This window comes from Schistocerca piceifrons, chromosome 3 (genome assembly GCF_021461385.2).
Source record: "Schistocerca piceifrons isolate TAMUIC-IGC-003096 chromosome 3, iqSchPice1.1, whole genome shotgun sequence".
Classification (NCBI taxonomy): Eukaryota; Metazoa; Arthropoda; class Insecta; order Orthoptera; family Acrididae; genus Schistocerca; species Schistocerca piceifrons.
In genome coordinates this window covers 309872609-309896377 of record NC_060140.1, presented here as the reverse complement: position 1 = coordinate 309896377, position 23769 = coordinate 309872609, and the positions used below count along the sequence as shown (strand labels likewise).

Genomic DNA, 23769 nt, shown 5'->3' with positions numbered 1-23769 from the left:
AGAGCATACTTATACTGGTGCAGTTGCCTGTGTGGTCTTGTGGTCAGTTCGGCCGACACGAAACGGAGAGGTCCCACGCTCGATTTCCAGTAATTCAAAATGTCTCGGATAGAAAGTGCGGAATGTGATTCCTTCAGCCTCATGAGGCCAAATGAAAAGGTGCTTGAAGAAAATGTCACAAACTGATACTTTTATAGACTGATTGAAACCATTTGATCTTTTTTTTATTTATTTAACCAAGCTCTAGTTACAGAATTCAGATACCCATTTCAACCCGTCTTCCAATAGAAACATCGTTCCATGACAAGATTTCATTTTTCTTTTCAGAATCAAGCCACTTCAACAACGTTATTTTTATCTTCATAAAGGTTTCTCCGTTTCTCTTGACACTATAGTTCCTAGCACAACAATGTCCTAAATGAACCAGTTACCATTTCCTTTACTTGAAGTTTATCAGCGCTGCAGCCAGTCATGAGAGAGTATACGACTCGCACTCTGTATACTGGCCAGGCAGTAGGGGAAACTATGGAGAAATGGTCATCGATGGTCATCAGGGCTCAGTTCGAAGTGCAACTCTTCACTGAAGACAGTTGCCGGCCGCTGTGGCCGAGCGGTTCTAGGCGCTTCAGTCCGGAACCGCGCTGCTACTACGGTCGCAGTTTCGAATCCTACCTCGGTCATGAATCTGGTTCAAATGGGTCAAATGGCTCTAAGCACTATGGGACTTAACATATGAGGTCATCAGTCCCCTAGACTTAGAACTACTCGAACCTAACCAACCTAAGGACATCACACACACCCACGCCCGAGGCAGGATTCGAACCTGCGACCTTAGCAGCAGCGCGGTTCCGGACTGAAGCGCCTAGACCCACTCAGCCACAACGTCCGGCGGGTATGGATGTGTGTGATGTCCTTAGGTTAGTTAGGTTTAAGTAGTTCTAAGTCTTGGGGACTGATGGCGTCAGATGTTAAGTACCATAGTGCTGAGAGCCGTTTGAACCATTTTAAGACAGTTCTACTCAAGTCAATCAGAGTCCAGGCCGAAGACGTGTCTGGAGACGCGCTGGACAGCAGTAGGATGCCAACCTGACTGTCGTCCGTCATATGTCCCGACAAGCAGCAGTGATGATCTGGGGTGCCATTTCGTTTCATAGCAGGACTCCTTTGGCTGTCATCTGCAGCGCAGTTATAGCACAGCGGTAAATCGTTGATGTACTGCGCCCTTCATGGCAAGCTATCCAGGGCTTACATATCAGCAAGATAATGTCAGCCTTTACACGGTGAGAGCTCCTGCTGCTTGTCTTCGTGCTTGCCAAGCTCCACCTTGTCCAGCATGGCCACCGGATCTCTTCCCAGTTTTGAACGTTTAGAGCATTATGGGCAGGGCCCTTCAACCTTATCGATATTTTAATGATCTAACGCGGCCGTTGGACAGAATTTGGTACGATATCCCTCGATAGGATATCTAACAAACCCAGCAATCAACGTCAAGCCAAATAATTGCTTGCATAAGGGGCAGAAGTGGACTAACTTGTTACTGACTTGCTCAATTTATGAATCCCTTTCTCTTTTGATAGAATCATCCAATTTTTTCTGAAACTGTAATCATTTGTTTGTCCGTACAAGTACATAATTTCTACAGATTTCCGGCCTAGTCGACCAGTTCCTTCCTGGTGATCCCTTTTTTTTGCGTAAGAGTGTGTTTCATATGGGCAAATACACATCTAAAAGTTCATTTGACTTACCATATTCTTAATTTAATGTGTGTGAAGTTACTGAGTGATCAGTCTATAACACTAACTGTGTCCTAGATGCACAGTAATTCTTCAGAATGTTACCTCAGGTGTAATAGGATGTTGCCAGCGCCTCCTGCTTCGTCAGTGAGCAATAGCACACTTGAGTAATTTCATTACATCTCCTAGAGCTCGAGTAATTATCTGGGTGTTTTCCGTAAACAGTCGGTCCTCTAAATATTGCTCATTTACAGTTGGTCAGCACTCCACCGCACTTCCGTTCGTATTCGAAATTAGACACCTCCCTGCTGCAGTCTGTCTGTCACGGAACAAACACTTATTTCTAAAAGGTTACAATGCCCTATTGACGACTCGCTAAATAAGTGTTGTTTACAAAGATTCTTCCATATAAAAGTTTTCATTGCATTACTATATTTTCGCGACAAATGATTCCACACGTGTAAACAAAATCTTAATATGATAATTTACAAAAACTTAAACTTATGTATTTCAACTAGTTACGCAAACGACCACCAGATAGGACTACAGACTTGTCAAATACCGTAATATTCATTGGTAATGCCGCAAATATATTTCGGGAAAAAGAATCTAGGTCTGTAATCTCAGTACTACAGTTGTTCATGATATCTTGAGATAAGATAAGGGTGACAATAAATAACGACACGGTGCTGGATAAAACATACTTTATTTCCGATACGTTACACTGCTGGGCAGCCATAGAGCGAAATGAGTCATTTCTCCAAAGATCTGCTTAGCGAGGAAGCAGTTGATAGTCAAAGAGGTTCCTCTGATACGACGTCCCCATAGAGCCCAGTCCAACCCCCCACCCCCCTCTCCTTCCCACCCCATATCACGTGGGAGAAAGGCACCCGTGGTCCATTGTTGAGATGAAGCATCCTCAGCGCCATAGTGGAAAGTGGTAGTCACAGGGATAGGGTGGAGAGTGACGAGGGCGGCCGTAACAAGAATGCCAATAGACGTCATATGCTGGACCAGACCTGGTTTGAGCCCCTTATGAAGTGTGGGGGTCCGTTGCAATAGAGGTGATCTGGTGTGATGTCCTAGTGCCCATTATAGTGAGGAACCCATTGGATGATAGGCAAGACATTATGGCGACCATATCTATGTCGTTATGTAGGTTGTAATAGCGCGTGAATTGAGGAGTCATGAGTCCATTCTCGGCGGTTTCTCGTTTGTCAGGTCGCCCCTCGACCGCCAGCAAGTTAACGACTTGTTTGAAGTGTAGATCATCTGGTATAAAGTGTTGGGCTTTCAGGCATGTGGGGTTGTTGGCACCTGTGACATCCGACTGTGTATCAGTGGTCACGGCTGAGTGGGTCAAAGCAGTTGGTGCATTGTCAATCAAACTGTTGTCACGTAAGTTCCATTTCAGGCTGGCCATGAAGTAAAATGTCAAACGTGAGTGCTCCACATTCAAGAACCTTGTGAGGACCTGTGTACGATGGCTGGAGTGACAGCCGAATGGTATTTATCACGAGGCATGACAAAATACGGTCAGTCAACGCCTGTGGACGAAGGTTTCAGAGTGTTTTGCGGCTGTGGAAGTGGCACCCAGAGGTGTTCTATGTGCTGTCTGACACTTCCGACATGGATAGGCAGGTCCATAGTCGATGTTCATGGTGCCCCAGTAGAGCGAGTTCTTCACTGTATAGGGTCTCTGCTAGTGACGCACCAAGGTCGTCCTTGTGCATGGAGCGAATGGCCAACAGTATAGAGGGAAGGGCCTCAATCCACTGACCCCGAAAGCACATGAGGGCAACTTTCGAGATAAAATGGCTGCGTTCAACGAGAGCATTGCTTTGTGGCTGTTATGTGGAGTTGCGGTACCAACAAATGCTGTAAAGGTTACAAATTTCGTTGCACAAAGTCGATTCAAACTGCTGATGTTGATTGCCTCCTACGGAGGCCAGACACCTGGGTCAACAGATCTTGCAGTCCGGAACCGCGGGACTGCTACGGTCGCAGGTTCGAATCCTGCCTCGGGCATGGGTGTGTGTGATGTCCTTAGGTTAGTTAGGTTTAAGTAGTTCTAAGTTCTAGGGGACTTATGACCTAAGATGTTGAGTCCCATAGTGCTCAGAGCCATTTGAACCATTTTTCAACAGATCTAAATATCAACAGAAGCTGTGGCAGTCGATTCTCCTTTGACCTCCGACTGGGGGAGCCGCGCGAACCGGTGAAATCCCGTATGTTCGATGTAGTATAACAGCGTCTGCGTGAGCGTTAAGTCCTATAGTCTCTGCACAGTCTCACTGGCCCATGTTTCTTCAGCACCAACATAATGGGAGAAGCCCATCAACAATCAGCACGTCTCATGACCCCAACCTATAAAAGTTTATCGACTGCCATTTTGGCAGCACAAAGCTTGCCTAATGGTAATCTGTGTGGCCTGTGACGAGCAAGACGACGTGACAAGATGGTAATCTTATGGAACATGCTGTTGTAAATAGCACATTGTGTAAATAACACCGTAAATAACACTCACAACTGTGGAGAGGTCGTTGGAACAATTGAAGATTCAGTGGGGACTGTGTGATGTATAGCGTCGTTTTTATCTTGTAGGCGTAATGACTCCAGTCTTGTGTCAAGATACTGCAGCAGCTGAAGTTGTTGCAGTTCAACGAGGAATGCAATGCATTCTCACAGTTCTTGTTGACGTTCATAGGTTCGGTTGCGACACTGAGATCCATTGGTCGGAGGGGGCCACTGTCTTGATGCATCAGAGTACCAAGGGTCAGATCTGGTAAATGTCGAAAATAATGAATGAAGTCAGTGCCAAGCACCAGATCACTGACATCTGCATTAAGGAAGTTTTAGGTAGACAGTTCCCCGAGACTGAGATATAACAAGTGAGACTCTGCCCCACAGACAATAGTGAAAGAGTCATTCGCCAGATGGAGCCGTATAGCATAAAAGAGATTCGACGCTTAAAGTAGACTGGGAGGTGCGGTACTCATGTTAGAAACCATGATGAAGAGAAAATATTGTTGACTGATGCTGCTGAAAATGTAAAGCTTGAAAGGCTTTCACGACCCATTGCTCCTACTGCGGGCTGTGCCTCGCTTTTATGTATAAGCATGGCTGTCAATAGTTCCATGAAGTGTCGCTGTATTGAGTGTGGAACAATGGAAACAGTTCCTGTAGCGACATGTCAGCTTTCAGGATGTGGCTGTCAGATGTGGAGATGTTTGGAGGAGTGTGGTGACGTGAAAGTCACCGTCCCCTGTGGCGGGAGTTGATGTCACGTTCAGCTGGGAGGGCTTGGTCCAGCTTAGATGTAGGAGGAGGCGGGTGTGTCACGGCTGCTGTGATCTACGTTTGGAGGCGTTGTTTACTACGTTTACTACAGTATTTGTACTTTTAGAGGCTATAAAATCGTAAAGATTCTGTTTGCTAACTTTGATTTGCGTGACACTGATTCATGTTCATGCGAAATCATCGCAAGCTGGACTTGAGGTGGGAGTTTTACAATCCATAGTTTCACAGTGTGTGGTCTGGTATCGGACAGCCGTCAATTAATGTGCGTAACCAGCGCCAAAGCAATGAAGGCATTCTGACCGTGTTGGTCGTAAATAACTCTTATTGTATTTGTTGTACCGGAATCTGGGGGAGGCGCTTGGGAAGAGCAGATATTTATTGTGAACAGGGGACAATAGAATTACGTTATTGATCACAAGTGCGTGGTCACCAAGCTGCGTAAGTAACGTCAGGAATTTAGTACCGTCACTTGATGTACGTATGTAGCGAGCATGATCTCGACAACTGCGAACAAGATACTGGGTTGATCGTGGGTTGATCCTGGCTGAACAGCGGCAATTTAGGTTGAGCCCTATAATGGTTACTGGTATCGTTGGTTGATGGTCATGCCAATGACCAAGGCGAAATAGTGAACGGTACATCAGACCGTTGTTCGGGATCCGTATGCGGCGCGGTTGTAGGTGCGATAGGAATATCTGAAAATTGTCCGGCAAGCGGCTTGAACAAGCTATGTGCAGTGTGTCGTCATCAACGGCTGCGAAACTCGCGAATATGCCCATTCGAGCAGTTGATGCACATTATTTGTCTGGCCTGCATGTGGAGTAGAATCTGGAATGAATCGCCTAATAGACTGTCTGTAGGATTTCCTTGTTTATTTCCATAGTCCACCACTGTTGTAGTGCAGCGATGACAGTCATATTCGTTTTTGTGGAATGCGGTTTGCTATGAAGCCGGCCGTAAAACAATGTTCACTTCCGTACGGAGATCATTGTCCTGCCTTGAGAATTGCGACGTATGGCAGCTGCACAAGGGCTTCGACGTTGACGCGTAGAATCTGGATCCGGAGCCGAAGGAGAGCGAAAACTATCCTTACATGGTCGACACGGGTCACAAATGTAGAATCTCACCCTCATATAAGATAAGGGCGACAATTAATAACGACACGGTGCTGGCTATACCACACTTTATTGCCGATACGGCACTCATGCAAGACACTTCACACCGCTTAGCAGCCATATAGTGAACTGAGTCATTTATCCAAAGACATGCTTAGCGAGGACGCAGTCGATGGTCAGAGAGGTTCCTCTCTTGCGTTGTCCCCACAAATTCATATCCAAATATGTATACCGTGTGAAATTGATTGCTTACCATCTGCTATGCAACTGCTTGCCATTTCTCTCTCTCTCTCTCTCTCTCTCTCTCGTGATGACTGGGTGTTGTGTGATGTCCTTAGGTTAGTTAGGTTTAAGTAGTTCTAAGTTCTAGGGGACTGATGACCGTAGATGTTAAGTCCCATAGTGCTCAGAGCCATTTCCATTTCTCTCTCTCTCTCAGTCTTAATCTCTTTTCGCGGCTGCCGAAGTAACAGACTCAAAATTAAGTCGCGTTTCTTTTAAACTTTAGTGAAAACTGTGCATTTTTAACAGCAAATGTTGTTGTATGTTCACTATAATTCTTTTAGTGGATAACTATTACATAATAAAGCATTCCAACATCTTGCTAGACTTTTCTCATTAATTTATTTTTCAGTTTTTTCCTGATTGGTCAGATCGGACTTGAAGAATGTCTTTTTCGTTCATAGGGTGGCATAATACCAGCTATACAGACAACTGTTTGCACTTGGGCACCAGACCACGAAAGGAGCTTATTTTCCATTATTTTTCTAGGTAAGTGTCAACAAATTGTGCTGCACCTATACTTCAATAAACATTATATTTCATAAACATGTGGTTTTAAATCGTAGCTAATGGTATGCGGTCGTCAATAGGACAATATCGTCAATAGGACAATATCACTAAGTACATTAGGATATCCTACTGAACGTCTTTCAAATTCACTAAAAGATTACAAAATTGTGACCAGCTTTTCGCCGACCACTGATGTGTAACGAAGTTGACGACAGAGCGCTGCTCAGCCAATGTATATGTAATTCTTCAGTTATTCTTATCACTTTCCTGAATTACTCCTCTTTGATGCGTCATTCATATTGGTGAAAACTCATACACAGTGGAATAGGTAGTGGATGACGGCGACACATACCATCTAAACAGACGACGATCTGCAACCATTCCCATCGCCCTCACCGCCTGCACATTGATCATGGTCCAGTGCGCAGTAGATATCTTCCATCTACGTAGAACATTTACTTCCACCCAAAGACTTCCCATAGTAAGTCAAACCACTTCTGTATTCACAATACTCTTTAAGGTTTATGTGATGTATTTGTGTATACTTGTAAAGCAGCTGCTATGATTTCAGACACGAATCTGGAAATGGAAAAGAAATAAGGTATCTACCAAATTTTGAAACAGATGTAAGTTGTTTGCATGCACACGAAGAAGTTTATTTCTCTTGTCAACTATAAAACATTAGCTGAGTTGATACTTGTTATACACTACTGGCCATTACAATTGCTACACCACGAAGATGGATTGCTACAGACGCGAAATTTAACCGACAGGAAGAAGATGCTTTGATATGCAAATGATTAGCTTTTCAGAGCATTCACACAGGGTTGGCCCCGGTGGCGACACCTACAACGTGCTGACATGAGGAAAGTTTCCAACCGATTTCTCATACACAAACAGCAGTTGACCGGCGTTGCCTGGTGAAACGTTGTTGTCATGCCTCGTGTAAGGAGGAGAAATGCGTACCATCACGTTTCCGACTTTGATAAAGGTCGGATTGTAGCCTATCGCGATTGCGGTTTATCGTATCGCGACATTGCTGCTCGCGTTGGTCGAGATCCAATGACTGTTAGAAGAATATGGAATCGGTGGGTTCAGGAGTGTAAAACGGAACGCCGTGCTGGAACCCAACGGCCTCGTATCACTAGCAGTCGAGATGACAGGCATCTTATCCGCATCGCTGTAACGGATCGTGCAGCCACGTCTCGATCCCTGAGTCAACAGATGGGGACGTCTGCAAAACAACAACCATCTGCACGAACAGTTCGACGACATTTGCAGCAGCATGGACTATCAGCTCGTAGACCATGGCTGCGATTACCCTTGACGCTGCATCACAGACAGGAGGTGTACTCAACGACGAACCTGGGTGCACGAATGGCAAAACGTCATTTTTTTCAGATGAATCCAGGTTCTGTTTACAGCATCATGATGGTCGCACTCGTGTTTGGCGTCATTGTGGTGAACGCACATTGGAAGCGTGTATTCGTCATCGCCATATTGGCGTATCACCCGGCGTGATGGTATGGGGTGCCATTGGTTACACGTCTCGGTCACCTCTTGTTCGCATTGACGGCACTTTGAACAGTGGACGTTACATTTCAGATGTGTATTGACGCGTGGCTCTACCCTTCATTCGATCCCTGCAAAACCCTACATTTCAGCAGGTTAATGCACGACCGCATGTTACAGGTCCTGTACGGGCCTTCCTGGATACAGAAAATGTTCGACTGCTGCCCTGGCCAGCACATTCTCCAGATATCTCACCAATTGAAAACGTCTGGTCAAGGGTGGCCGAGCAACTGGCTCGTCACATTACGCCAGTCACTACTCTTGATGAACTGTGGTATCGTGTTGAAGCTGCATGGGCAGCTGTACCTGTACACGCCATCCTAGCTCTGTTTGATTCAATGCCCAGGCGTATCAAGGCCGTTATTACGGCAAGAGGTGGTTGTTCTGGGTACTGATTTCTCAGGATCCCAAATTGCGTGAAAATGTAATCACATGTGAGTCCTAGTATAATATATTTGTCCAATGAATACTCGTTTATCATCCGCATTTCTTCTTGGTGTAGCAATATTAACGGCCAGTATCTATATAGTCCTCTACTACTGTTGTGTTTGGGCTAGCGGCCTAAATGTTGTAGGTACGTTAACCATAATAAATAACACACACTCGGAATTTCAGAAAAAGAACAGTATTTATTTTACTGCTTGCAGCATTTGCACAATTTTAAATCGCGCATAGATCATGCAGTGAATGCAGAGGTACCAGAGATTGGCTGAATTGCCCGTGTATCGCCAATAGCCATCCACTGCATCAAGCAGAGTACGCACTACACTCGAAGCCCTTGTCGAACTTCTACTCGGACACAGCCCCTTTGCTGCAGACTGGAGCTGCGCCGGGAACGTATGGCATCAGGTGTCGTACTCGACGTCTAGTCCTCGTATACACTGGTGGGCATCGTTGTCATCCTCAAAGGATGTCTTTAGGAGTTGACAGCGAGAGCTCATGGTGCGGTGGTCATGTAGGCCTCACTGAAAAGCTTACATGCATGTCTGAAAGAGCAGACACTTGACGATCCCACTCCGTACGAAATACTTCGGAATTCCTCGACACCAGTTGTATTAGGAAATTTTTTGTGGTGATAAGTTCCTGTGGAACCAAACTGCTGAGGTCATCGGTCCCTAGGCGTATACACTACTTAATTTAACTTAAACTAACTTACGCTAAAGACAACACATACTACACCCATAACCGAGGGAGGATTTTAACATCCGACTGCGGGAGCCGCGCGAACGGTGGCAAGCCGCGCGGCAGTTATATTAGGCACAGATTTGCTACCCAGTAGTGTTGTTGTTGTTGTTGTTGTTGTGGTCTTCAGTCCAGAGACTGGTTTGATGCAGCTCTCCATGCTACTCTATCCTGTGCAAGCTTCTTCATCTCCCAGTACCTACTGCAACCTACATCCTTCTGAATCTGTTTAGTGTATTCATCTCTTGGTCTCCCTCTACGATTTTTACCCTCCACGCTGCCCTCCAATAATAAATTGGCGATCCCTGGATGCCTCAGAATATGCCCTACCAACCGATCCCTTCTTATAGTCAAGTTGTGCCACATATTTCTCTTGTCTCCAATTCTATTCAATACCTCCCATTAGATATGTGATCTACCCATCTAATCTTCAGCATTAGTAGTAACCCAGTAGTAACAGGTGAAAATCCGGGTTCGAGTCCCATGCGGGCACAGATTTTCATATGTCGCTACTACGTGATAGAGCGATAAATCATCTAGCTGATGCCAAGCCTTTAGCAGTCGGAGAAATAATTTTGGTTGCTGAAATGGGTGGCTCGTTGACCTCACTCGTCGCATCTGATGGAGGACAGAGGTGCTGAGATGGTAGGTCGATGCCACGTAACGTGTAATCTCGTTTAACTCTGTCCAATGACAGTGTCATATGTTTACCTTTGTACAATATTTGCATAACATAGGGGGCTGCTCATTGTACTTCAAACCTTGGTAATGGCCAGTGTAAGGAGGCAGTGAGAGTGGACAGGCAGCGTTTACCCTTAACATAACACGTGAGCACTTCCTTGGAACCTTGCAAATGAAAATTCTGGTTTGAGAACAAAGTCTTACACGACGCCACTGTCGTATAAAACATTGTCGGACTTCCTTCCGCGTCAATTCAGAGTAAAATCTTGAGATTTCGTCGATTACCTCCATCGTCTCCGTCAGGAGCAACGGACTATTAAAACTGCTGCAGTGGTGGCCTTATATAGCCTAAACACAGCTTCTGATTGGCTAGTAATTACGTCGTGCTGTCGTAGATGGTGTCAAATTCTGCGCTAGTGGCGCCACCGCTTCCGTCGTAGAGTAAACATTGCGACGAATATCTCTCGCTCTTCTCTGCATCAAGAGTTCACCTCCATGCACCACTAAAATTACATCCGTCGACACGGTTGAAGATTATCTCCCACATTCTTATTTCTACAGGCTCTTTCATCATGGAGTCCCAGTATGTGGGAACATAGGACAAAACTTTTGTTTCGTCAAACGTTATTTTATGTCTGTATGTGAGTATGAGCTCAGCAGCTACAGATTTCTCCAGTCTTCGATTTTTAATATGCCGTTGATGTTCTGCACAGTGGTCGGAAACGGCACGGATGGTCTGATCAGTGTAATTGCTTCCCTCCTCACACGGGATGTATAAGTCGTCTTTGGGTTATACATATAAGGACATCACAGCAGCAGTCAATTCTTCTTGACGAAGACGACGGATGTAACTGTCGAAATCTCGAAATTTTGTCCTGAATTGACGCGGCAAGCAGTTCGAGAATGTTTTATACAAAATGGGTTCTCTGTAATGAGATGCCTACGTATGTCAAAGCTTGGAGATTTCTTACCTTGTTGCAACAGGAATGGCGGTTCAGATTTGTACAGGTACTGATGTGCTACAATAAACTCTGATGGAGCTGTAGTGTCTCATCACAGCCCATTTGAGCCGTTGATGCGCCGATTTCTTGCTTCGGGCAATGAAGAGGCCAAGGTGCTCTAGCGGTAGTTTCGCTGTTTAAGTCGTGTGACGATACATAAGCGCAGCTTTCAGCGTCCTCTTGCATCACTTTATCATACAGTTGCTGGCTGGGATGATAAAAAGTGGCGTGATGGTTTTAGACTCCATGGTGTTCACATAATTCAGTGAGTAGAAGCAACAGGACTGACTCGAAATGTCGTCCTTGATGTGTTGTGACAAGTGCAGGGCAGCCGAACCTGGCGATCCGTGTAGCGACAAACGTTCTGACTTGTTCCTGCTGAAATGTCTGTCACTGGAGCAGCTTCGGCCTAACGGGTGAACCAGTAGATTGGCAGCAGATTGGCATGAAGATATATCTCAGTCCTTCAGGCGGAGACAGTAGCCCCAGCAGGTGCGAGTCAAAAGTTCTTGGACACCTTCATAAGTTGGAAGATTAAAGGGAAAATTGAAATGTGATGATGGGAACATAGGTCTGACTTGGGGCCGCAATTTTGGAACGAATGTCATTCATGTCCGCCATCTTGAAATCCGCCATTTTGGATTCAAGTCATTTTTTTTAATTGGAAGGGGGTGTATGACACATCAAATAAGACTCGCTTGAGGTCTGGAAGTGAGTGGTGTAATTTGTTTTTGTCTATCTTGTACAGTTTAGAAGTTATTAATGTTCAAATTTACCTTGATACCGACTCATGTCTCTCTTTGTTCCAGGTGATCTAAAATGTGTCTGACACGTGAACAGAAGATCGAAGTCACCTTATATCACGGAAACGCAGCTACTGAACAACAGCAGCTGACTACAGCGGACGGCAACCAGACAGAGAACCGGTATCGCACAGCACGGTGGCTCGCGTGATCACCAAATTCCGGGAGACGGGCTCTTGTTCACGATAGGGCACCTAGTGGACGACCAAGGACTGCCATCAATGAGGAATCTGCAACTGCGGTTGTTGCATCGTTTGTGAAAAGTCCTAAACGAAGTACCCGTCATGTGGCCTAGCATATGCTGTGCGATACCGGTTCTCTGTCTGGGTGCCGTCTGTTGTAGTCAGCTGCTATTGTTCGGTTGCACTCCCCTGATATAAGGATGTCGCCGCAGGCTGCCACGATACGTTGTTTCATATCCTCTGGGGTTGTAGGCACATCACGGTACACATTCGCCTTTAACGTACCCCACAGAAAGAAGTCCAGAGGTGTAAGATCAGGAGAACGGGCTGGCCAATTTATGCGTCCTCCACGTCCTATGATACGCCCGTCGAACATCCTGTGAAGGGTCAGCCTAGTGTTAATTGCGGAATGTGCAGTCGCACTATCATGCTGATATCACATAAGTCGACGCGTTTCCAGTGGGACATGTCCCTGCAGATGCTGCTCGTCGACCGTGGCCCGTGTTTGTTACAACACGCAACTGAACGTCGGAGGTTTCAAACGTCAACTTTAGGTTACAATATCTCCGGATGTAATTAACATTTTACAATGCAACAAACGACACTGATTACGTATTTGTTTATATGTTCAGATATGCTAACAAAACTAACGTGGTTCCATTTTAAAAAAAACGTAGGTTTGTGTTAAAAAACGTACTTCCGTGCATTTTTGTATGGTTTGTATTAAACAATTACACTAGCCCCTCTCCTAACGTTCGGTCTGTGGAATCGATTCGTCAGTATTTGATGTGGTTTACGAAATATATCCAGCGGTGGTAACGTTAGGTGACTCACCCTATATATATATATATATATATATATATATATATATATATATATATATATATACTTTGTCGCGTGTGGACTAAACCACGTCTGGCATACAATACAGCCAATCTGTTTTCATACTCAGCGAAATGTAACTGTCCCTGATAAGGTTAATTGTGCTGTTAGCTCCGGGGTGTGCGGGGTCGTGCACTAAGTGAAACCTTGCTTTCGCAAAGGAGCAGGAACAAAGAATGACCTGGGAGGATGCCCTGAAGCATCACACCAGAGTGATTTGTCTCACACTGCTAAAGGCACTTTTAAAACTGCGGTACTGTATCTCCATTCGCCACGAGTTGTTGTGGCTGCACATTGGCTGCTTTTGTAGCAGTTAATTTATCAAAGTCAGTGTGTAGGATATAGTAGCTTGTAGTAGTCGGCAACTGTGAAATCTGACCAGTTAACCTGTCTGAAATCTGTGGTAAACTAATTCTAATTGCCGAAATTGGCGCTGGGCTAAGTCTTGCTGAGTATTTTGAAGACAAAAGTTATGGGTTCGTGGCCAGTGGATACTCCAAACGCCCGTGCTTCCACGTACAGGCGGAAGTGCCAAATAGCGTCGGAAATCAAGAGCAACTCCTAATCGTAAGCACTCTGCCTGGTCCGAGCCTCAGTCGTTTACGACAGAACGGGAGTTGCCACGCTGGAGCAACGTCCGCAACCACGGCAAGGGGAGACGCGTGTGCAGCATGTACCGAAAGTAAGGCTTTGCGTATGCTGGCCTATACTTGTTCGAAGGCGTGTTCATGGGTGCCAACCAGTTGTGTTTTGACCATCCACAGCTGGTGTCAAGGGTGCAGCTGTTCACGGTAAGAGTCGTCGATAAAAACAGGCTGTCCCTAAAAGTCTTCTTAGCTGCTGAAAGTCGACGGGGTGGGGCATGTTTTGTATGGCATCGACTTTCTCTTTAAGATGACAGTTTCATACTGCAGAAAAAGTGTGACCTAAAAATTGTAATTGTTGTTTCCATAGCACAAATTTGGCGTTATTTACTTTCAAATCGTTGAAAGGGAAAGGAAAGGAGGAAGGTTGTTATTTTTCTAGTATTATTTCCCATCATTAAAAATTAGAACTATTTAACACAACAAATAATTATGATGTAGGCAAGCATGCAACTGAGATGGACATTGCGGGGATGCCCTAAAGATAATTTATTTAATTACCCTTCAATTTGGGACATGCCTCTTTTCAGTGCACGCATATCTCTTAATCTTGCATTGGCATTCTGATCTAGACACGTTAGATTGTATGGGGGATCGGGGTTATGTGATCGGGGTTATGTGACACAAGGGGAATATCTGATGAAAGAGAGTGGAGGGAATTTATTTCATAAACGCATTGTAGAAAATAGGATAAAAATACATGGAAATTATGTCATTAAAATGCATCTTGTGACTTGAATTAAATATAGGTCTTTTAACGTGTATCAGGTTAGGAAATAGGGAAGGCGTTGTATTAGTGGGAATGAAGCCAGTGTCGAGCTCAACACGGCACAATAACGTAATGCATAGGATAAAATTCGTTGACATAAAAGTTTTTTGAACATGGAACCGTATCGTAACGTAAAAATCGTGATAGAGAAACCAATAGCTCGGCCACATTTATTGTTGCCTTCTTCCGGATTTACTGGTGTGTGTTAACTGTGCAGAGTCACGTAAGAGACCAATTATAACAACGAGCGTTTAAAATTGTGACGTAATGTCATGCTCAGTGAGCAATAATGACACAATGGAAGTGGCTCTGTACAGTTAAAACACACAAGTAGACCAAGAAGAATGCCGGTCACTGTCCCCGTGACCGAAACTTTGATTTCAAAAAACTCTTAGGTCAGCTCACTCTGGCCGCAGAAGTCTGCGAAATTGCATGGGACAAAAATCATTGAATCCACACGCATGCGTGCACAGGGGGCGGGTAATATCTACTTTGACCACGAAATATCATGGGAACGTTCAAATAGCAGACAGAGAGCGCAGGGAGCGAGAGCATCGGTACTAAGATTCAAGACAGCAAGAATCCGCTTATAAACGAGAAATTCGAGATCGAAAGAAAAGTGTCACTAAATATTGCGATCTACAAAGTGCATACCACTATTAACTACTATCTACTATCGCAAGAAACGTGGATGAATCTCACTTCATGAGTTTTCCTAATCCCGATAAACCACCAACTGTTCTTTAGCTAAATATTCATGAGTGATTTGGAAAAAAAAAAAAAAAAAAACGCGAAAATGCAAGCGGCAACTTCTGAAGGCATTTATACGCCAAATATAATCATTTTGTAGCGGGTAGTACCCGTGAAATACGTGATGATGTGTTGAACAATTAGTGAGATATCTTACACAAAGACCGCATAGTCAAAGGAATGAGAATTCAGAACACGATTCAGTAGACTATATGCACCGTGAAATTAAATTAGTGAATAAGCGGTTCCTGGGAACATCGCACCGCTTGAAAAATTCGGTCATGGCGTTCGTCCAGAAGGAACGAAACGAATCCAATCAGACCACATTCAGAACGCGAACATCAGAAAAATGTACTACACCTAGATATTGCAGATAACTTCCGAAAAAATGTAACTGAAATTGATTGAACACTAAGCAGCCTACAACCAACATCAAACAGCCCCCTGTACCAAAGGGGCCCACAAGGGGAGGCAAGAGGTGGCACTTGCCCCCTTTTGGAAGCTGAATTATAGTCTTTCAAATTATTACAGAATTTTACGCATTTCTAAAGATAATAACTGCAATTTTATTAAACCTCAGATTTAGCACTGCCGAGCGATTCGGGAAATACTGTCGACATTACTTAGGACTGCCTAACTATCAAGTTTTTCACAAGAAATTGCACCATTTCTTCGGTACAATATCACTTCCGACACAATGTTGCAGCGAAGGCTATAGAGAACCTTCACAGAACAATCCCTAAATAATGTTCCCCGATTTTTTCTCTTTCAGCTCTTCGTACAGTGCTTATCTAACTACAAAAAAGTACCTGTTCAACTTCCTCCTTGTGAAGTTCATTAGCAAATTATCAGGACAGTTATCTTCTTCCTCAATAGCGCGGCTAGAGCTTGGCAGTAGGTCTATACATGACCACTCCCCCTCACGCTGGTGCACCAGTTAATCACAACACCTCCATGCACAAACCAGACTTGTGGTGAGTTAGTGAGACTGCAGTTGCTTTTTCGCGGCAGAGCGATTTCAATAGACCGTTGATAATACCGATATTTTATAATATGATTGGTATCAAAGCTGTATAAAGGATTTTATTAGCGTTTATTTCTTGTTTCTCTACTTTAAAAAGTATTAATCAACGGAATTAGTTGCTGGTTATTTATAAGACATCCAGCAAGAATTTTCCCGCCATTGTAACTACTTCATGTACATATGGACGATTACTACTCCGCATTTCTCTACTGTTCCATTCTCGAACAGCATGCCGCAAAAATGAACACTTAAATCTTTCCGTACGAGCTCTGATTTCTCTTATTTTATTACATTGTTCTTTTTTCCCCATGTAGCTGAGTGCTACCAAAATATTTTAGCACTCGGAGAAGGACGTTGGAGATCGAAATTTAGTGAAAATATCTGGTGGCAATGAAAATTGCCTTTATTTTAATGGTTGCCACCCCAGCTCTCGTACTTATCCGTGACACCCTGTCCCCGAATTCACTATAATACAAAACGAGCTGCCCTTCTTTGAACTTTTTCGATGTTCTCCTTCAATCCTACCTTGTAAGGATCACACACTTCTCAGTAGTAGCCTTCCCCACTGCATTATTTATGTGTTCGTTCGAAATTAAGGTATTCATCATTGTAATTCCTATATATTTAGTTGTATGGTCAATTATTGATTTCTGTGTTTTATCATGTAACCGAAATCAGATACCTCGTCTAAGTCACTTTGCAATTGGCTTTGATCTTCTGATGACTTCACTAGACGATAAATTAACTCTAGTGAACAATATACAGGATGTCCCAGCTATCTTGTCCACCCAAAATATCTCTGGAACAATAACAGCTATTGGAAAACAACTTTCACCGGTATCAATGTAGGGCTGGGGCCCATGAATGTAAATATTTGGAAACATTCTAAAACGAAAGCATATGTGTTTTTTAACACAAACTTATGTTTTTTTTAATGGACCTCCTATATTTTTTCTTCAGCAATCCATAGCATGACAAAGCACATACACAATGGCGTTGATTGCATCGCAATATTCCCATTACATCCCGAGATATTAAGACGCTAAGCTGACGCTTGAAATACCCGACATGCGCTGCTAGCGCACGTCCTGAGGCTCAGGCGTGAACCCCATGCTGCCCGTAATCGCGATGTGATTGACATGCGTAATCACACTTCCATACTTATCAAGAGGTCCGAAACGAATAATACGGTCTGCTACCATCCTGCAGCATGGGATTCACGCCTGAGCCTCAGGACGTGCGCTAGCAGCTCATGTCGGGTGTTTCAAGCGTCAGCTTAGCGTCTCAATATCTCGGGATGTAATGGGAATATTGCGATGCAATCAACGCCATTGTGTATGTGCTTCGTCATGCTATGGATTGCTGAAGAATAAATATAGGAGGTCCATTTAAAAAAACATAAGTTTGTGTTAAAAAAACACATTTACTTTCGTTTTAGAATGTTTCCAAATATGTACATTCATGGGCCCCAGCCCTACATTGATACCGGTGAAAGTCGTTTTCCAATAGCTGTTATTGTTCCAGAGATATTTTGGGTGGACAAGATAGCTGGGACACCCTGTATATTATAAAAGTAAGTGTACAACGTGCGTGCCGCTAAAACTCAGAAACGAGTCCCGGTACGATCAAGGGAGTTATATGGTGTTGTAGTCCTCAGTCCCCATTCATGAAGAACTTTCCCGTTTTTTCCTGAAGGACGTGCTTTTGAAGATATAAGGGCTGGGAAGTTTCACCCCTTAGAAATTTCTAGAACATTCCAGAGAATTTGAGAGTATTAGAGAGCATTCCACAACTTTCCAGAATGTTCCGGAATGTTCCACAATGATCCTTGATGTTCTGGAATTTTCGTCACTCGTCTGGAACATTAGGGAAGATTTCAGAATGTTTATGAACATCCCGGAACATCTCAGATCATTGTGGAACATCGCAGAATACTTTCTAGTATTGTGGAATGTTCTGGAACATTGTGGATCATTCTAAGCCTTTTTGGTACGTTATGGAAATCGTCGCTGGTAGGGCTACCCATTGGTAGGTAATTTCCAGGAATGATTGCCTGTCGAAGTCGCGGTGTCTTCGAACGGCAATTTCTTATGAGTGACGAAGGGAGGAAACGAAAAAGTAGTGCGGTGAGTGAATTAAAACGAACAGTGAAGTGTAGGTAGTCTATGTGATACAGTCACTGAATAAAAGTCGAAAATAAAATATGAAAAGTGTTCTCAGAGTATTTGTTACTAAAAAGTTGGTTTGATTTATATTTTAGACAATGCCCGAACGTAAAAGAGAAGGAGATCTTGCCAGCTCTGAAGCAAAACGGCGAAAACAAAAAGAACGGCGAAGAAACGAAGCAGACGATGAGCGCGAAACTCTGTTAAGTTCTCAGTGAATGAGAATGAGCACCGTGAGAAGCAGAGACACCGAAGAACGACGAAATGAACGGACTGAAGAATCAAGAATTGCGACTCAATCTTTGAATAAAACACTGCGAACTCAATCCAGCTATGACAATATTACCCTACGAGAAGTGCGACGAGAACAAGTAAACAGTACAACATAACAAATCAGGCATTCCACTACGACCCGACTAAAGAATGTAGAAAACACCAACACGTCGTAATCGTAAAAATGGATAACATCTGCCGATTTTGCAACGCGAGAAAATTCATGAAAGAAACACCAGGATTTTGAAAGCGAAGTTCTGGCAACTAAACATAATTTTGTCGACGACATCAATTTCAATATTTCAGATAAAATTCCCGGTGAAGAGAGATTATACAAATAGATCGACACGATGGTTAATGATGAAGAATGTGTCAACGTACCTATAAAATTTCTAAACTCTTTGCAAATACCAGCAATGCTATCACACTGCCTTTGACTTAAAATTGGACCTCCGATCCTTCACCAAAATTATACAATGGAACAAGGATGAACACGAAACAGCTGACGAATAACGTCATCGAAGCACTACTTATGATTGGAAAGTAAAAAGGACACGCACTATTTAATGCGAGAACACCATGATCTCTATTGAACTGCATTCCAACTTAAAAGACTGCAATTTCCAATCGGATTAGCATGCATTTTTATAATTAACAAGGCGCAGGGACAAACTTTAAAATATGGTGGCATCAACCTCAGAGACCCCCACTTCTCCCACGGTCAGCTGTATGTAGCTTGCTCTCGAAAAGAAATTCCAAAAATTTCAACATACATACCCCGTATAACAAAATGAAAGATGTTGTTTAGAAACAAGTATGTAAATAGTTAGAATACGTTTACAATAAAAAAATTTACCTCTTGCAAATATTTAGAATATGCAAATAGTTATTCCCACTACCACACAATCTCATATCAACACCCTTAGTGAAGCCGGTTACCCCAGCTAGTATCTAATAAATGTGAGATCCCCTGTCGGTAGCATTCATTACTTCGCGCTAATAAAGAATTAGCTGTATTTCACAGGAAAGATATTTTCTGAATTCGAGGTAATTCATAATGTTCGATCACAGTATACTTTCTAGAAGCCTACAACAAATTGACTTTAGTGATGAGGATCTGTAATCTGGCGGGTTACTCCTGTTTCCTTGGTTGTGTATTGGTGTGATATTTGCAGCTTACCAGTCTTTATGAATATGTCGACCGACTTAACGACCATCTCGTGTCCATAATATCAACATGACTACTTTTTCTACATATACATCTATACTCCACAAACCACCTTGCGATCTATGGCGGAGGGTACTTTTTATACTGTTTTCACTTGGACCCTATCCCACCCCAGTCACGAAAAGTTCGTGGGAAGAACGATTGCCGGTAACCCTACGTGTGGGCTCAAACATTTTAATTTTATCTCCGTGTCTTTTCACGAGGTATACGCGGGAGGTAGCAATATATTTCTTGACTCTTCTAGCAACGTACGCCCTCGGAACTTTAACTACAATACACACGGTGATGCAGAACGCCTCTCTTGCAGCGTCTGCCACCGTAGTTGGTTGATCATCTCCCTGACGGTATGGCGCTTACTAAATGAACCTGTAACGAAACGCACTGCTCTCCTTTGGATTTTCTCCATTTAAAAGTATGGTGACGATGGATCTTATACACGTGTTTCATGAGGCTCTGGAAACAAAGTGATAGGTTATGGAGTGGATGTACGTGTTCTTGTCTCAGAAAATCAGAGTTAGACTTGTTCTCACTTAACCTGAAGTCCAACGCTTCGTGTTTTGTGCCAGATGGAATCTGCAGTGTCGTGCAGTCATAAACATCACCACTTATCCCTACAATCTAGGGACAGCGCTTCGTACTACTCAAAGCAAATCACATGGCTAGGTGAAACATGGGTGAAGGTTTTATCCGCGGACATACTCGTCCACATACGGCGATCGTAGTGTCACGGCCCATCATAGTCTTTGGCTGTAAGACATATCCTCATGCTTTTCATCTTTTCCTTTCATCCTTCCCTTAGTGCCACCCGATTTCTGGATAATGATGCTGTCAATTAGCTGCTCCCGCTTAGTTACAACGTGTGGGAACGTTCTACAAGGTTCATGTCTCATCATGAATGATATTTAGGCCAAAACATTATCCTCGACCTTTACTTCATTTTACAGACTGTGGAACTCTTTTCTGGATATTCCTTGTAGTTACCCAGGAGTTTAATAAGTCTGTCTAAGAGATCGTATGTGAAATGAATTCTTCATGTTGTTACTGAGTTGCTGTGTCATTTGTTTGCTGACAGGGATATGTGTTGGAACCCTCGTATCCATGGCGGTGACGGGAATTTTGTGCGAGACCATCGGTGGCTGGCCGCTTTCCTTTTACTTTTTCGGAGGCGTCGGACTGCTGTGGTGCGTACCATGGTTCTTCCAGGCTGCAGATTCGCCGTCGCAGCACCCGTCCATCGACCCAGCCGAACGTAACTACATCAAGGCCACGATACAGTCAGCTGCTAAGGTAACATCCGCATTCACTGTCTCTTCCTGTACCATGGCGCAGTAGTCTCCCTGTTGTGACGTTGGTCTGCTAAAGGTGTCCTATGCGACGATGGCTGATAGTAGTTATTTTCAAAAAATAATATTTCTGATTTACAAAAAAATACTTCACACGCTTAAGCTACCAGCCACTGTGCTACGTATACTTGTGTTGCTGTCTCCGTTAATGATGAAGTTTAAAGATGATCAGAAGTACTCTACATTCTTGTACTTCACTGCTGTCCTTAAATATCTGTTATCTTCATAAGACACACTTTCATAAACTCTTGACAGCCTAGTTAACAGAAAATCGTCAAGAAGACCGTGTCCGCCATGTCTAAGCTGCCACTCACACAATGACTTACAAAATAAATCTTCTCCTAGCACACTGAGTGAAATCTTATAAGCTCATGGCTTAGGCTAAACAGCGCCGACCACCGAGGAACTGGGAGACTTGTCACTAGACTCGCGCCGGCCGGAGTGACCGAGCGGTTCTACGCGCTACCGTCTGGAACCGTGCGACCGCTACCGTCGCAGGTTCGAATCCTGCCTCGGGCCTGGATGTGTGTGATGTCCTTAGGTTAGTTAGGTTTAAGTAGTTCTAAGTTCTAGGGGACTGATGACCTCAGCAGTTAAGTCCCATAGTGCTCAGAGCCATTTGAACCATTTTTGAAGTAGACTCGCTTTCGGGAGAAGTGGTGTTCAAGTCTCCAGCTGAACATCCACAGGTCTTGATTTTTTATGCTTTGTCTAAAGAAGAGGCGAAAGCCGTGGTGTTACGCTCGGTATCCTGCCGTATCCTTGTAAAATCGGGACTTGAGGTCTTTATCTAATCATCTTGTTGTCGTGTCGTCGACGGGACGTTAAACGTTAATCTTCATCTCGTCCTTCTTAAAAGAAAACACGTATCTCTCCGTGCACGACAGTCCACGGTACCAATATTTTCCAACAAGCCTCGCATGAAAATGTGATTTTTCAGGGGCTCGTATCTCGGGCTCTATTGTTCACAGAGAGAACAGGTGAAATGTTACGGATACCCCTTGATCTAATGATCATTTGCAAACGTATCAGGAAAGCGGGCATGCTGTAGCTATTCTACAGCACAGGGTCAAAATTTAAACATTAAACACTTCTTCCATCCCAGGCAGACTGAGGAAATCGGTTGGTTCTTTGCATTAGGTGTCGTCTAGGGTAGGCCTTAGACGGCTTATAAAATCACGATTTGTTAATGGGCGGTTCTTAAGAAAACCCCGAAAAAACCACGATTTCTGGACGCCAGTTGGGGGAATGGCCCCTTGTGTGATTTCTATTCGTGGTAAATCGTCTAAATTTTTGCCATATGTTCGTAAGATGATGCTCTCGGCGAAATTCGAAACTTTTTTCGGTGTTATTATCCTTTATCGAGATCCAGTCACCGTACTTATAACTCCAAAAATCGGTTTTTCGCTGTTTTTGGACCGGGGGCCACAATTATCTAAATAACTACACTTAGAAAATAGCTTAAATTTTAACATTAAATTCTTTAGACATTTATCGAGAAACGCTATTTTTTTACGTTTTCGAAAATCTGTATCCGTTATCAAGACACACTCGAAAAACCATGATTTTTGGATACCCATTGTGGAGCTGGGCATTTCTATTCATGACATATCGCCGAAGTTTTACTGTATGTTCTTAACCTTGAAACTTTTTTCGCGATCATTATCATTACCGAGATCCAGAGGCTCAAAATTAGGGTAGTTATGCATGTAAAATATGCCCATACTATCCGATCTGAGCAGCAAATGTAGTTTTAACTGACGCAGTGAACAAATGGCTAGAGTTCTGGAGTCATCGCAAGGGTTCTGAGGTTACCAAACTATCTTTTCAGTCGCCATTTTTTCACCACTAAATCTTTATGCCGCGCTGTCTATATAATGGGCAGTTCACGCCTATACAGGCCGTTTTGAACTGAAAATTATTCGGGGGCTCCACCTGGCGGCGTAAGCACCGTACAAAAAATTATTTTAGCATACGGAATTCTTTGTTGTTGCAAATCAAACATCGCATTTTTTGGTATATTGTAAGTGTAGCCTAAAATATATTTTGCATTTTTATATAAAGTAGTTACAAGTGAACTTGCATTGGATGAGAGACGATTTCGTTTTAACATCATGTTATGAGTACTTATCTGTCGTTTACATGTGTCAAACCATGTAAATATGTCGAAGTACATAAATAAACTGTCAAAATATTACTAATCTACAGAATTAGTTTTATACGTATAAGCGGTAACCTTACTGTAACAGGGAAAGGATGAAACCAGCTAAAAAATGCTAAAAATGCACAAAAGGCGAATATTCTTCTCTTTTAAGAGTGACAGGTAAGTG

At 43.5% G+C, this 23769-nt stretch overlaps 1 protein-coding gene across 3 annotated transcripts in view; it reads left to right on the top strand.

Annotated features, from left to right (window-relative positions):
* Positions 1 to 23769, top strand: part of LOC124789532 (sialin-like) — a 139417-nt gene that overhangs the window by 36933 nt on the left and 78715 nt on the right. For all 3 annotated transcript variants that reach the window (XR_007016129.1, XM_047256929.1, XM_047256927.1), the window contains exons 4-5: positions 6835 to 6919; positions 21169 to 21383. Coding sequence is in view for 2 of the 3 variants with exons in the window: in XM_047256929.1 (XP_047112885.1) it covers positions 6835 to 6919; positions 21169 to 21383 (300 nt within the window). In the remaining variant the exon portion in view is untranslated. The remainder of the gene's footprint in view (positions 1 to 6834; positions 6920 to 21168; positions 21384 to 23769) is intronic.